Source organism: Eleutherodactylus coqui, chromosome 6 (genome assembly GCF_035609145.1).
Source record: "Eleutherodactylus coqui strain aEleCoq1 chromosome 6, aEleCoq1.hap1, whole genome shotgun sequence".
Classification (NCBI taxonomy): domain Eukaryota; kingdom Metazoa; phylum Chordata; class Amphibia; order Anura; family Eleutherodactylidae; genus Eleutherodactylus; species Eleutherodactylus coqui.
In genome coordinates this window covers 104,588,370-104,602,847 of record NC_089842.1, presented here as the reverse complement: position 1 = coordinate 104,602,847, position 14,478 = coordinate 104,588,370, and the positions used below count along the sequence as shown (strand labels likewise).

The 14,478-nt window shown below is 42.1% G+C and overlaps 2 protein-coding genes across 2 annotated transcripts in view; one reads left to right on the top strand and one right to left on the bottom strand.

The window, feature by feature from the left end:
* The window catches only part of RNF207 (ring finger protein 207), a 56,596-nt gene extending 42,165 nt beyond the window's left edge, over window positions 1–14,431 (bottom strand). The window contains exons 1-3 of the mRNA XM_066605698.1: window positions 14,362–14,431; window positions 13,319–13,511; window positions 8,924–9,056 (exon numbers count right to left, since the gene is read on the bottom strand). Of these exons, the coding sequence (XP_066461795.1) occupies window positions 8,924–9,056; window positions 13,319–13,509 (324 nt within the window). The 5' untranslated portion in view covers window positions 13,510–13,511; window positions 14,362–14,431. The remainder of the gene's footprint in view (window positions 1–8,923; window positions 9,057–13,318; window positions 13,512–14,361) is intronic.
* Window positions 29–5,809, top strand: LOC136631695 (intelectin-1-like). Its single transcript, XM_066605983.1, has 7 exons — window positions 29–101; window positions 824–982; window positions 1,381–1,628; window positions 2,249–2,407; window positions 2,616–2,736; window positions 4,547–4,650; window positions 5,657–5,809. The coding sequence occupies exons 1-7, from the start codon at window positions 29–31 to the stop codon at window positions 5,807–5,809; spliced, it is 1,017 nt and encodes a 338-aa protein (XP_066462080.1).
* Window positions 14,432–14,478: the final 47 nt, after the last annotated feature.

Here is a 14,478-nt window from a genome sequence, read left to right as displayed (position 1 = left end):
ATATTGCTTCTTCGTAGCGAAGACCAAAATGTTCCTGCACTCTTTGTTTTTGCTCCCCCTGGTGGTTGGTGAAAGTGATGTTTCCACATGCACATCATGTGGTGAGTAGTACCACAGTGAATGAGGACTGGTATTTTCTGATATACTTTGCAATTTAATTACCAATTTCAAGATCACTGCTTGCTGTGAGTGAATGGGACTATTCTTGTTATAAAAAGTTTGTGTGTAGCAATGACAAGACTGTAACATTTAGAAATACGGACACAAAATAATGATTTGTCATTCTTGCTAGTAGTGAGTTAAAGGGGTATTCCCGCCTCAAGCATTCCCAGTTCTCCACTGCATCCTGGAAGTGTCTGTAAGCAGAAAGAGGCACAGACAATATTGGAGCATGATCAGATGCTAGGGCCCACTATTTGCACAGATTTTGTATTGGCAATTTTTAGAATAGGGTGTCAATATTTGATCAGTGGGCCCCACTTCTGGGACCCCTGTTGAGCAGCAGAATGGAAGGAAGAGTGCTGTACAAACTCAGGCTTCAACTGGTGGGCCAAGAGCTAGGAGTGGGCTTCAAGACCCCCACACAAGTGATGAATGGGGCAGTACACTCACTGCACTCCATCCAGATAGCAGTATCTCAGCCAGCTTATATATCCTTGTAATACACTGGATACTTTATCTATTTATACGAACACTTAATCTAGTTGAGATGCTATCTAAGGGCCAGTATCCTCCCTCCCTACTCCAGTTCAATGAAGAAATGCCATCATCATATGAACATGCATTCCAAGATGCACTTTTTGCCTCTTCTGTATGTGATTAGAAAACTGTCCCATTTCCAAGAAGAAGGAGAATGTCCTGAACCTGCTGGCATGCTGGAATGATGACGCTGAACCCACTGTGCCCGACCCGATCATGGTGCCTTATATACACGGCTACAGGAACTGCAAGGAGATCAAGATCTTTGACCCAAATGCAACAGGTGACTCCTTAGATGTGATTACAATGACTGTATCGTGGTCATATCTAGTGTTACAGATTCTCAGGTATCTCTCTAACCAGCTCAAGGTGCCTGCTAGAATTACCTGCAGCAGATATCGTAGGCCAATTTAAAGGGCCACTTAAATCCAGTCTTTGTTATGTGTATTTACTATTCAGATGAATATAATGTAATATTTGCTTGTAGCAGTCATATGAGCCTGAGAAGAGACAGACTATATACAGTAATTCTTAATAGGATGTCCGACAGGAAGTCCCCATGATCATTACTCGCGTATCTCCTGTGTTGAGGATGTCCAGATACATTTGTGGGACTGATATCAGCAGTGTTTCTTAATTAATTATTAATGTAATGTATCTATGATGCTTTTGCTATGGCAGATGGGATATACACCCTCATGACCAGTTTTGGTGAATCCTACCAGACGTTCTGTGACATGACTACCGCCAGTGGAGGCTGGACATTAGTTGCTAGTGTCCATGAGAATGACGTGTATGGAAGGTGTACTGTGGGGGATCGCTGGTCCAGCCAACAGGGTAATCGAGCTGAAAGTCCACAAGGAGATGGCAATTGGGCAAACTATGCCACTTTTGGTTCTACTGGAGGTGCTACCAGTGATGATTACAAGGTAAAAAAGTTTATGTTATACCGTATAGTTGAGCATCATTTATCCTGGGGGACTAATTTGAATCCAAAGTTTGTTTGTTCCATCCCTGAATCTTTATATTTGACCCAAAATCTAAACATGAATTGGCTGATCACAATCCGTCTCACACGATTCCTCTGTGGCCAAAACTAGCAAGATTGCCCATTGATGGCTGCCACAACTATCAGTGTATATAAGCAATTTTTTTGTGAGTAATTCCGCATGGGCAGAGTTAGACTGCTCTGGGCCACCATGCTGGGATGGTTGATGTCACATCACCTCACATGTTGATGTCACTTGATGTAAGATATTCAGCTCATCTACCTCCATCTTCAAGCAGACGTTCGTTTCATGCCTTATAAATTGGGGAAAAAGCACCATCTGTTTGACTTTTGGATCCAGACTGGCAGGATGAACATAATTGACACCCTAGATATTACAAGGGGGCATCAATGGAGGTAGAATTGATTTGTTTAGCTAACATCAGATGTCCCACTGAGTAAAAAAAAGTGTGGATAGTTTATGCTTCTAAACTTAATGCATGTTAGTTTATCAAAATATGACCTAAAACTAACAAATAAATTGGATATAATCTATTTAAGAATGCAGGATATCATGACATAAGTGCTGAGGATCTCGGTATGTGGCATGTTCCCAATGACACTCCATTGTCACGATGGAGAGATTTAGCTCTTCTGAGATACCACACTGAGACTGGCTTCCTCCCTGGAGAAGGTGGAAACCTCTTCCATCTGTACAAGGTAATATGGACACCATGCTTATTACCATGACACAGATCTTGAGGGTAGCAGTCAGATATTGTTAGAATTCATGATTGTATAAGAGTGGGGGGGGGGGTATAGGCTCAACATACTCTAGCCAATAACAGATTGGTAAGATAATGTTCTTTGTTGTATTCTGTTATCATACCTAGCTCCATTTTTATTCATACTTAATTCATCTATATAGAAATACCCAGTGAAGTACAATGCTGGAAGCTGCCTAACTAATAACGGACCTGATGTTCCTGTTGTATATGACTTTGGAAGTGCCGTGACAGCGGCTAACTACTACTCACCATTTGGCAGAGGTAAAAAAGATTATCTACTTTTTTTTGTTCTTTAGTTATAACTAATACTACATTTTCTTCCAAGATCTTGCTGATTGCCTCCAGCATAATGCACAGCTTGAAGAAAAGCAGCATCCAGCAATCACCAGTATCATATTAAAACTAGTTGCTATGAAGAAGGCAGAAATGCATAGCTGCCATGTTTGTCCTCCTACCCATGATGCTTGTTACACGGTTTTAAATATTCTTCAATACACCAGAAGTGTTAATGTGATACCAGTGATTGCTGGATGGTGCTTACCTTCAAGTATTGCCATATTGGGAATCCCTAGCACTTGGGATAGGATCCATGCACATGAAATTTAGGATCCTCTATGGGAGGAGGTAAGCTGATAAATGTGACATTTGGAGAATGTATTGGAGAGTAACTCAACCAAACCATAATATGATATTGTGCAATGGATTCAGGAGCAAGCTTTGTGAGAGTATGAAGTATTTCCTCACATAAGATTAGTGTACAATGTCTGATATAAACAATAGATAGCAGAAATCAACTCTAAGATTCTGTGACGTCGCTGAATCTGCAAGGGGTGTGGTAAGATGTAAAGTTCTACAGCCCAAGATAGCAACTAATGAGAAAACTGAAGACTTTTGAATGCATCTATTGGATAAAATAGAAGAAAATGTAGTTTAGGAATGAATCAACTCCAGAAACACTGGATGCCTCCCCTCTCCCAACCACCCATCCCCCATACTTTCCTCCAATGGCAGATATTGGCAAAGGAAGGGTCAGGCATGTTGTATTTCAATGTGCCCAATTCTCTGTTCTGACAGGATATAAGGTCCTGCCAGTAGAGTTGTCTTGCACTATTGACATAAACTTGACTTCCTAGAGACAAGCAGAGCTGCTCCTTCTTAGTTGTATTTACCAGTTTCCTGTATGTTGTCAGAGCTGCAGGTTTGGATCCACCATGTCAAAAAGCATCTTAGCTTGAGGTTACTTCTGAGGGCAGCACCTGCGGTTCCCTGGTATTCACCCTTTAACCACACCTATCGGAATCTGGTCTTCTCTACAGAGACCCCCAGTTTAATTCCCAAGAAGTAGTCTTGGTGTCGTAGCAGCTTACACAAAAAGGTCAGGATAACCATAGCGTAGTACCAGAGAAGCAAGCAGAGACATGGTTACAAAGATGAGGTCCAGGCAGGTGGACCTGCATAATGATATGACAAGCAAAGGGTGGGTCAGAGCAATAATCAGCAATATAGTGTGGTCCACAAAAAAGCTGAGATCAGGATTATAGAAGACAGGAAAGCTGAGTAGAGCAGAAATAGGAGTCAATCAGCCAGGACACACCTTTGCAGAACTAATTGCTCAGGCAGTCTTCAGTAGGGGAGAGTGTTTTAAATAATGGCTAGTCTGAATTGGCCTGGGATGGAAAATCTGGTACACGTGCTGGCCCTTTAGGAGGCAACTGTGTGTGCCCTATGGGCATTAGGAAAATGACAACTATAACTACTGCAGAGAAGGCGTAAAGTGTAGAGGCAGCATCGTGGTCCGGGTTCTGATCTGAGGCTCTGCACCATTGGATCCCGCCCTTGAGGGGCAACGAGTGAGTGCTGCTTGTATGGTATTCCTTTTTCATATTTACTGCAGAGAAGGTGAAGGACATGGAACTAGCCATGACCGACAGCAGGAGGAGATAGGGGATACCACCGGCCGTGACCAGATGTCATAACATATGTTTTGCACTGCCATATATAATTCATGTGTAGAGCTATACTGTAAGAGAATCCCATTACACTCTTCCTTAATCATCTCCCCTCTTCACAGCTGAATTTGTTCCGGGTTTTATCCAGTTTCGAGTATTTAACAATGAAAAGGCAGCACTGGCTTTGTGTCCAGGAATGAAGGTGACCGGATGTAACCCAGAACATGTATGTATTGTTCTGTAGAAATACCCATAAAATGTTTTCTACATATAGTCTTCCCCAGGTCTCCCTCGTAGTACACAAATAATACATAAATTACAATCTAAAGGTGGCCATACAGATCTAATAGCTGTTAGCCATTACTTCGTCCCTTCTATACACATGGGTTCAGCTGAGCATGCACATCTTCTTAATGGGTAGCGGGTAGTAGGTCACTGACAAACTCCTCTGGTGGAAGGTTATCTCACTTAACAACAAAGGATTGAGCATGTTGAAATTCAAAATGCTTGATCTTTTTTTCCCCACCATCTGCTGAATGAACGTTGGCTGAACATCTAACAGCATGTTCACATCTCATTATGGTCTCTGTCCAAAGGTACTATTGGGCTTTCTCTTTAAAATCCCAAAAACGGCACCCTTGGAAAAGGTCAGAATGGAAACTATTCAGTCCATCACGCTATTCTTTCCAGCACAAAATTCCAGAAGCTAATGGATACCTGTTGAAATGGTGACCTATTGGTAGTATGAATAGTTTCCATTCAGGTCCCATCCAGGGGGGCAGTTTTCAGGAACTTAAAAGGAAAGCCCAACAGCACCCCTGGACAGGGAGACCATAATGAGATATGAACAGGCCCTAATACCCATTAGATGGTCCTTGTCTACCTTGTTTATAAGATAGATTTCTAAGCAGTCTGCTCCTATGTATGTCACATTGAGTAGAAGGGAAGGAAGACACCTAAACTCACCCACGCTTAGGGGCTGGAAGAGTGGCTGATCTGTCATAACAGAATATATGGAAGGAATTGTCTAGAGCCGACAACCCTTTTAAGAGGGAGAAATGATGCCTGTAGAGTCTGACCATACATGTACTGTATAAAGCCCATGTTGTTAACCCTCTATGCCATTATTAAAGACCTTCAGATTGACGGGCCAACAGCAAGATTTAGAACATAACCCAGACATTTCCTTTATATATTATTGCATTGTTTACAACCCATCCTTGTCTTTGCAGCATTGCATTGGAGGAGGGGGATACTTCCCAGAAGCAAGCCCCAAACAGTGTGGAGACTTTCCTTCCTACGACTGGGACGGATATGGAGCAGGCAGTGGATCCAGTTGCAGCAAGGAAATCACAGAATCTGCTGTTCTCCTCTTCTATCGCTAACTGCTGCTATACTCTTCCCTTCACGTCTGTACTGATAATTGCTGATATATGGTACAGAATAAAGTTGTAGATTAGACAAAGCAGTAGATGTCTCCTGTTGATTCTGAGAGTCGAGTATAAGCAGGGGCAATTCCAACCTCTCCAGTGGAGGGGGCCACCAGTCAAAATGGAATTTGGGAAGAGGGGTTACATGAAAAGGATAATATACATAAAGCTGCATGAGGCGGCACCAGCTAGCATGCTGCATATTTATATACAAATATAAAGTGCATTAGTCTGCAATGAGGGGGGGATTATTAAATGAAGGGATGAGGAATAATATTGCTAAAAGATAACAAATCAGTTTATAAAACGTGATAATCCTGCCAGAAACGTTTTTTAAGTCATACTTAAAACTATTAATATTGGTAATCTGGCTGTCTGGGGTAGCACATTCCAGAGAACTGGAGCAACATGAGAAAAGTCCTGGAGATGGGAGTGGTTGGTTCGGGTTATGAAGGAGGTTAGTCTGAGATCATTGGCTGAACATAGAGCACTAGTAGGGCTAGTAGACAGAGATAAGTGGGGAGATATAAGATGGTGCAGCACTGTGGAGAGCTTTATGGATAAGAGTGACAAGTTTAAATTGTAATTTTTAGTGGACGGGCATCCAATACGGTGATTGGCATATGGTGGTGGCATCGGTATAGTGGTTGGACAGAAGGATGAACATGGCTGCTGCATGCTGGCCAAAGGTATCAAAAGAGCCAGACCCTGTGTATCGTTGAGGTCTAAGTTTGGCTGCAGCAGCCTGTGACATTCTATTCATAGGAGAAGAGAGTAGAAAGACAGATCAAAGGGGTTCTCTGCCGAAAGTATGGTAATGGTGTCTCTCAGCTGGCTTATGCAGAAATGGTGCTGGCCCGTGTTGCCCGCCTAAAATGCATGCTAGCCCAGAGGGTGAACGTGATACGAGCAAGGACAGAGGAAGAAAAGATGAGGGTCAGACCCTGGTCTTTACATCCTCTGTCCTTGGTCCTATTTAGAGACTGAGTGCAGTAAACAGAGCAATGGTGGGGAGAATGAAGTGTGGCATTGGAGATGCAGGGCGTGAGGACAGGTGAGTATAGGCTCTTTTATTTTTTGTGGTATGGCCACCAGCACTATTTTAAAAATTGCCTGAAAACGGCTTTAATGAAGGCAGACTGATTCGTAGTAAGTAAGCTGCAATACTAAAAGTCAATCAGAGGAACAATAAGAGTTACCACAGTGAAAAAGGATGAACTTGGAGATACTTTTGAGGTGGGTGAGTAAGTGATCTATATATATATATATATATATAAAGACGAAAGCCCCTCACTCATTCACTGACTCACTGACTGACTCGCCACTAATTCTCCTACCTTCCGATGTCGTAGAAACATGAAATTTGGCATGAGCATAGATTATGTCCAAAATAGGAAAAGTAAAGGGGTTCCAACTCGATTATTCAATTCTAGCGCAAAAGAACTAGCGTCCAAATTTTACGTACGGAATCTAATTCTCTCACTTGAAATTTGGCAGGAGCATTGATTATGTCATAAACATGAAAAGCTAATGGGTCCCAACTCGATTATTCAATTCTAGCGCAAAAGAACTAGTGTCCAAATTTTACGTATGTAATCTAATTATCTCACTTCCCGATGTCATAGAACCTTCAAATTTGGCACAAGCATTGATTATGTCATAAATAGGAAAAGTTAATGGGTCCCAACTCGATTATTCAATTCTAAGCGCAAAAGAACTAGCGTCCAAATTTTACGTACGTAATCTAATTCTCCAACTTCCCGATGTCATAGAAACATGAAATTTAGCACGAGCATTGATTATGCCATAAATAGGAAAAGTTAATGGGTTCCAACTCGATTATTCAATTCTAAGCGCAAAAGAATTAGCGCCCAAATTTTACGTACGTAATCTAATTCTCTCACTTCCCGATGTCATAGAAACATGAAATATGGCACGAGCATTGATTATGTCATAAATAGGAAAATCTAATGGGTCCCAACTCGATTATTCAATTCTAAGCGCAAAAGAACTAGCGTCCAAAAATTACGTTTGTAATCTAATTCTCTCACTTCCCGATGTCATAGAAATTTGAAATTTGGCACGAGCATTGATTATGTCATACCTAGGAAAAGCTAATGGGTCCCAACTCGTTTATTCCATTCTAGCACAAAAGAACTAGCGTCCAAATTTTACATACATAATCTAATTCTCTCACTTCACGATGTCATAGAAACTTGAAATTTGGCACGAGCATTGATTATGTCATAAATAGGAAAAGTTAATGGGTCCCAACTCGTTATTTAATTCTAAGTGCAAAAGAATTAGCGTCCAAATTTTACGTACATAATCTAAGTCTCTCACTTCTCGATGTCATAGAAACTTGAAATTTGGCACGAGCATTGATTATGTCATAAATAGGAAAAGTTAATGGGTCCCAACTCGATTATTTAATTCTAAGCGCAAAAGAATTAGCATCTAAATTTTACGTACATAATCTAATTCTCTCACTTCCTGATGTCATTTTATATAAAGGAAACGTTGCATGGTTACCTCCACGTGGTGTTTCGTGGGTAACGCAGAGAACTATGCAAAATGGTGAACATATTTTTTTCCTCGGTATCTCTAAAGTAACCACGACTTCATAAGATTTTCCGTGTGAACACCAGATAAACACCAGTACCAAATTAACTCGGGCTAAGCCAGGTATATCAGCTATTTTTACATAAGAAGTAAAGGAAAGATCTGAGTGAGGGCTCATTCACACAGGCGTATTTAGTTTCAGTCCGTGAATACACTGCGTATTCACCAACCGAAACTCTGCTATTCAATGTGCAGTTTAGCCCCCCTTGCATTTTTTATTAACGCATAACCGCTGTGTATTTATGCGCACGAAAAACACAAGCAAATCTCATTGATTTAATGCGCAAATAGTATTGAATACACATATATCATGCATATACCAAAACACGTCTTTCCCTGAGTCTGATCTATAGTTGAGCAACCTGTGCTTTTATAATTTGATTGCATTCAACACTGTTGGCCCAGGTGGTCTACAGCTAGAAGTGAGCCTTCTTAGGTTTTTCATACCTGCCTTCTGTTCTCCAAGTCACAGTTGGCACACTGTACAATCTCTCCAGAGTCAGCAGAGCTGTCCACAAGGAACTTTAATAACCTGTCCACCGGGGGTAAAGCGTTGGTTCCTTTCACTACAGACTGGTGCCTGCGGGATGGAAAAGTAAAGTGTTTCTATGCTATAATACGCAGACATGAGATATCTGTCAGCAGGTCCTGACGATTTTGACAGTATTCAATAACAATCTATCTAGCAGCCACTTATCCCCCTCCAAAGATATAACATTGCTGAGACTCCTTCCAAGTCCTGTGTCCCCCTCTGCCTGTCACTGTGGGGTCGCTTATCCCCCTGCAGTGATGTCAGACTGAATGGAGCATCGACTAAGCATGCACAACTGGAACTCCATTCATTTCAATGGAACAGACAGAAATACCGGATCGCTTAGCACTTGGATATATCTGTCAGTCCCATTGAAAGTGAATGGAGCGTCAGCGTTCTTGTGCGACCAGCACTCCATGCAACCCTTTAAAGAGGCCCTGACACCGCTCCTGACATAACCATTGTAGTAAATACTTGTATATAATCCTCTTGAAATGACAATTCTGGAGCATCTTGTGAAAAACGCACATAAAAATCAAGTTATTCCAATAGCAAAAAGGTAAAATCACATTTATATGTACATGCAAGTGTGATACGATTTTTTTCCCTTGCTCCCATAGCAAATAATGCGTGATGCTTCAACAAAATCACCCAAAAAATAAGACATGCTGCAATTTTCTTGTCTTGCAACATCGCCGGGAGAGAAAAATCATGCGTGTAAGTAGATTCATTTGAAATAATGGATCCAGAGTGATTTCTGTGCATCTCTCAATGCCCAGGAAACACACAAGAAAATTTGCAGCGTGTCCTATTCTGGTCAAACTTTTGGGCAACAGTCACCAACTCAATTTGTGCAGACGAAAAGAGAAACTGATTGCCCGGGAGCAGCCCAGGTTGGTATAGCTCCCGTTGGATTCAATGGGAGTAGCACCTGCAGTACCAACCAGGGCTGCTGCGCTATAGTCAGCACAATCTGCCTGCTGTGTGACTGCAGTGACAGTGGCCCCGGGAATCAGCTGATTGGCAGGGATCCGAGATGCAGGTCACCAATAGAAAACATTTGAAAACTCCCAGAATATACTCCCCTTTAATACCTTAGCTCCAATTTGTGGAACTCTAAGGGTTTATTCACATGCATGTTGCACCAGATAATTCAAGTTCAACTTGCATCGGACACCCGTCCATGTGCAACCCAATCTGCACTAACCCTGCACATTGCATGTCTTAGTCCTGTTCACGAAAAACAGACAGATTTCTTTCACACAGATCATGTGTGAAAAAGCAAGTATGTCCATAGTTTCGGCCTCTGCTGAATTATATGCCCGTGCGAATAATCCCTGAAAGTGAAATTACAAAGTGGATGGGTAATTACTGAATGAAAATATCTTAAACATAATTATTAGTGCAGCTTACATATAAAACATGTTTCCTATCCATGAAATAAAATAGTTGGCTTCAGAAAGTAAAATAGTCGTTCATACTGCAGCGCCACCTGGTGGTCGTCAGCTATTAATTTTTTAACTTTTTTTTACTACTACGGTATATATCTTTATATCTTGATTTTTATCTTGCAGCGATGCTAAGAGCTAGAAAAATTGCTGCATGTGCTATTTTGGGTGAATCCTTGCAAAGTAGTGCCTATTATTTCCTATGGGATCTTTTAAAAAATTTGCATCAGACTCACATACCATGCCATTTGTATGCAAGTGCAATGCGAATTCTATCACTGAAACTATTGGAAACACTTGTGAATTTTTCACGCATGTGGAAATCCCAAGTACATAGATGTGATGTATTTTTACGCAAAAACATCCAAAATCACAAATTTAAAAGTGCGATATCGGTCCGAGTTTCACCTGTGTGAATCCATCCTAACACAGACATGATATGCAAACATGAAAGTCCATTGTAACATGTATGGATGATGTAGCCCTCAGGTGAAATCTGGCATGGACCCTCTCTAGTTCCTTCTCTCTAGTGCCCTAATGATGGCTGTACAATGTTCTCCCAGGGTGTAGATCTGCTCCTCACAGCAGTTTGCTCATGGACTCTGCACCTCTGTATTACAGACACCTACTGATCTGCAGGGGGATAATAAGGAGACAGTTTCTCTGGCACTAACAGTTGAGAATACCAGCAGTGGGACCCTGCAATTAGTTTATATAGGGGGTAGTAGAAAGTTCTATTAGCGGCCTACGCACCCCTTCAGTATTGCATTTTTTAATTCATGCATACCGCCATACTTATGTTCAAAGGGGTAGCGCCATATTGCTAGGATATGCCATTACTTTATGATCAGCGGAGGTTTGACCTCTGAACCACCCAACAATCCTGAGAATGGAGGGGCTGCAGTGCTGATTCAGTCCCTTCACAGTCAGTGCCTCTACTCCCACTATCTGCAGTGCAGAGGTGCGCAAATGTGCTTTACGCTGCACAATTCCATGAAAAAAAGCACACTTCGTTAGGCTAAATAGCCTTTTAAATCAAGGTGGAGGATATTGTGCACATATGAACAGGCCCTACATGCATAAAAAAGTACAGGAATCAGCGTAGACACACATGCAAATCAGCCTCGTTCACTGTGCAAATATGTCACGCTGAGTCTTGTCTGAAGCCGCCCTTAGGCCACCCTCACACAGACCACTTTTTATGGCGGTACCACGCCTCTATTGATTTCAATTGGGGTTCGCAGAGCAGCGCTCAAACATGGCATTTCTAATGCTGCAATTATGGAGTGCTGTCTCCTCTATTTTCATGTGTTTTACAATGAAGTCATCACCCATTACAATGATGCTGTCAAACCCAGTAGAGCGGCCTACTGCTGGGTTCACACAGGGCGGATTTGCTGCGGTTTTGCCGTGGTTTTTCCATTGCGGTTTTGCCGTAGAAGAAATGCTTCAGCAGCAAAACCGCTTCAAAGGTTAATTTTGGCTTGCGGATTTTCTTGCGGAAAAATCCGCAAGCGTTTTTTACTTTTTGCTGTGTATTTTGGTGCGGATTGTGCTGTGTCCATAGAGGTCTATGGAGAAAAAAGCGCTGCGGAAAAGACAGAAGAATGGACATGCTGCATCTTTGAAAAACGCGCTGCAGTTGCATTTCCGCACTGCGGCTGTGCGGGAAAAATCCACCCTGTGAGAACAGCTTTTTTGCAAAACTCATTTGTGCTGCATTGCACTGCAAACGCAGCGGTTTTGCCACAGTGTGGATATGCAACGACAATCCGCGGCAAAACAGCAGCAAATCCGCCCTGTGTGAACCCAGGCTTAGTGTCAGTATTGTGCACTCCCACAGCATACGTCATTGTAACAGTGTCACCTAATTTACTATAAGGCCTCAGTATACATAAACATGAGTATACATGGACTGGAGCATGTGAGATTATCTGCCTGTGTGACAACAATACATCATCAGGATCAGCAGAGTCCACTTATCGCTGTAGTCCGTCCCAGAAGCCTTTGTCGCGGCATTATGTCTGGGCTAAAAGTAGCAACACTCTACTTGCAGCTGTTCGCAGCTAAAGCCACCGAGATCCGCTATGTGTCATGTCAAGAATGAATGCGAGGTAACAAAGGATATGTTTATCTGCAGCCTTTGTATTATCGGCAACGAAACCAACAGATCTCATTCCACTAGCATCGTATGTCGGGTATGCAAGGACCCACTTATAAAATGTTGAAAACTTTTTGTTGTTGAAGATGATCACATCCTCCATGAAGACCTAACAGAGCACAATATATAGAGTAAAGGCCCATTTACATTTAAACAATTGAAAGATTAATAGTTTTAGCAATATTTTTGCATAAAGTGCTAATGGACACTAATTTCCATTAGCACTTTATAATCTTCATTTTCATGTAAAAGGGCCTCCTGGAGCTGTTTGCAGATCCCCGTATATGGGCTGAGCTCCGCGCAGACTGTCAGCTGAATACAATGTAACTCCGACTCCCATGCAGAACACAGCTCACCTTAAAGTCATTGTTCGGCCGAAGAGTGAACGATGGCAGCGTCTACATGCAAGGATTATTGCTCATATGCCATAATTTGAATTAATTTTGAGCCATAATTGTTGCATGTAAATGGGTCTTATGAACTGTCACGTCTTACTATCCGGTGCAAGACATTTCACCCTTTTAATAAACCTTCATGCGATGTATGTCAGCTGGTGTAAACTGGCTAATAGTTTCTTGGTCTATGGTTGCATATGCGGCATGGATGAGGCAATCATTTGCGAAAGTGAATGTGTTTTCCCCGATGCCTTGGATTCTGGTTTCACCATATAACCTGTAGTTGTTTCATTCATGGTCACTTACCCACATAGAGGACAGGTAAGACGGTTGTCTACAGCCCGACCACGGAGGCAGTTGGCGCAGAAGTTGTGGTAACAGTCCAGCAGGCACGGGTGTTCATACTGCTCATGGCACAGGAAACAGGCCAGTGGGTGACAATTGGCCTTATCCAAGTCATGTAGATTCTCTAGAGGAGAGAATATCCCTCCGGACATGTCTAGGATGGCAGAAACATGCAAGAGAAATTAATGCTAGACACAAGTCATTATATTATATATATATTCAAAAAGGCTTATCACCCTATGTGGCCATATATTACTAAATCAGAAGTTACAACCAGAGCCAAAATCTGTTGGTTGGAGTTGCTGCGGTGGCCATTTTTTAATAAGGGGCAACCGGGCTTATTACTTTATGACTTACTTTTTTTAAGCAATTCAATCTATTGTTTCTGGATGAGATAAGCGGCAACAGATATCTCTAGCACCCACTTATCCTATTGAAAACCTGGCAAATCTTATACTGGTCATAAATAGAGATGAGCGAGTATACTCGCTAAGGCACATTACTCGAGCGAGTAGTGCCTTAGCAGAGTATCTCCCAGCTCGTCTCTAAAAATTTGGGGGCCCCCCGCCGGCCCCCGAATCTTTAGAGACGAGCGTGGAGATACTCGGCTAAGGCACTACTCGCTTGAGTAATGTGCCTTAGCGAGTGTACTCGCTCATCTCTAGTCATAAACACTTTAGATAGGTGATGGCCGAACACTGATTTGGCCGCCAGCCCTCTCTCCCGACCCCCTGCCCATACACATGCCTACTTGACTCGGCCCTATGTTACAGATTGAACATGTTGTACAATGAAATAGAGGAAACATTGGTGAAAATATTTAACTCCTTGTGCTACAAACTACAAGAGCATTGCTTGAACCTTTCATTCCTATGATTTCTATACTAAGTGCACAACAGAATGTATTGGATTACAAACAATCGTTACATTATTGGCAGACGTATAAATAATATTAGTTGCAATAATAAAAATCATCTACTGGATAATATAATTGGTTTGCTGACCTGCAGAGACTTGAGATCTGTGAGGTAAGTAGTGGCAGCGCCCCGTGCTCTCGCTCCCTTTCGGTCTGCTTCCACTTGTTGGAATGACAGCTATGCGTTGGCTTTTCCCAGGGCAGA

What these genes read in the sequence shown, in the direction of transcription:
- LOC136631695 (XM_066605983.1), top strand. Translation starts at nt 29, where the DNA reads ATGTTCCTGCACTCTTTGTTTTTGCTCCCCCTGGTGGTTGGTGAAAGT. An exon ending in TTCCACATGCACATCATGTG is followed by an intron (nt 102 to 823) that starts GTGAGTAGTACC and finishes GTATGTGATTAG; the next exon opens with AAAACTGTCCCATTTCCAAG. An exon ending in CCGGATGTAACCCAGAACAT is followed by an intron (nt 4,651 to 5,656) that starts GTATGTATTGTT and finishes TTGTCTTTGCAG; the next exon opens with CATTGCATTGGAGGAGGGGG.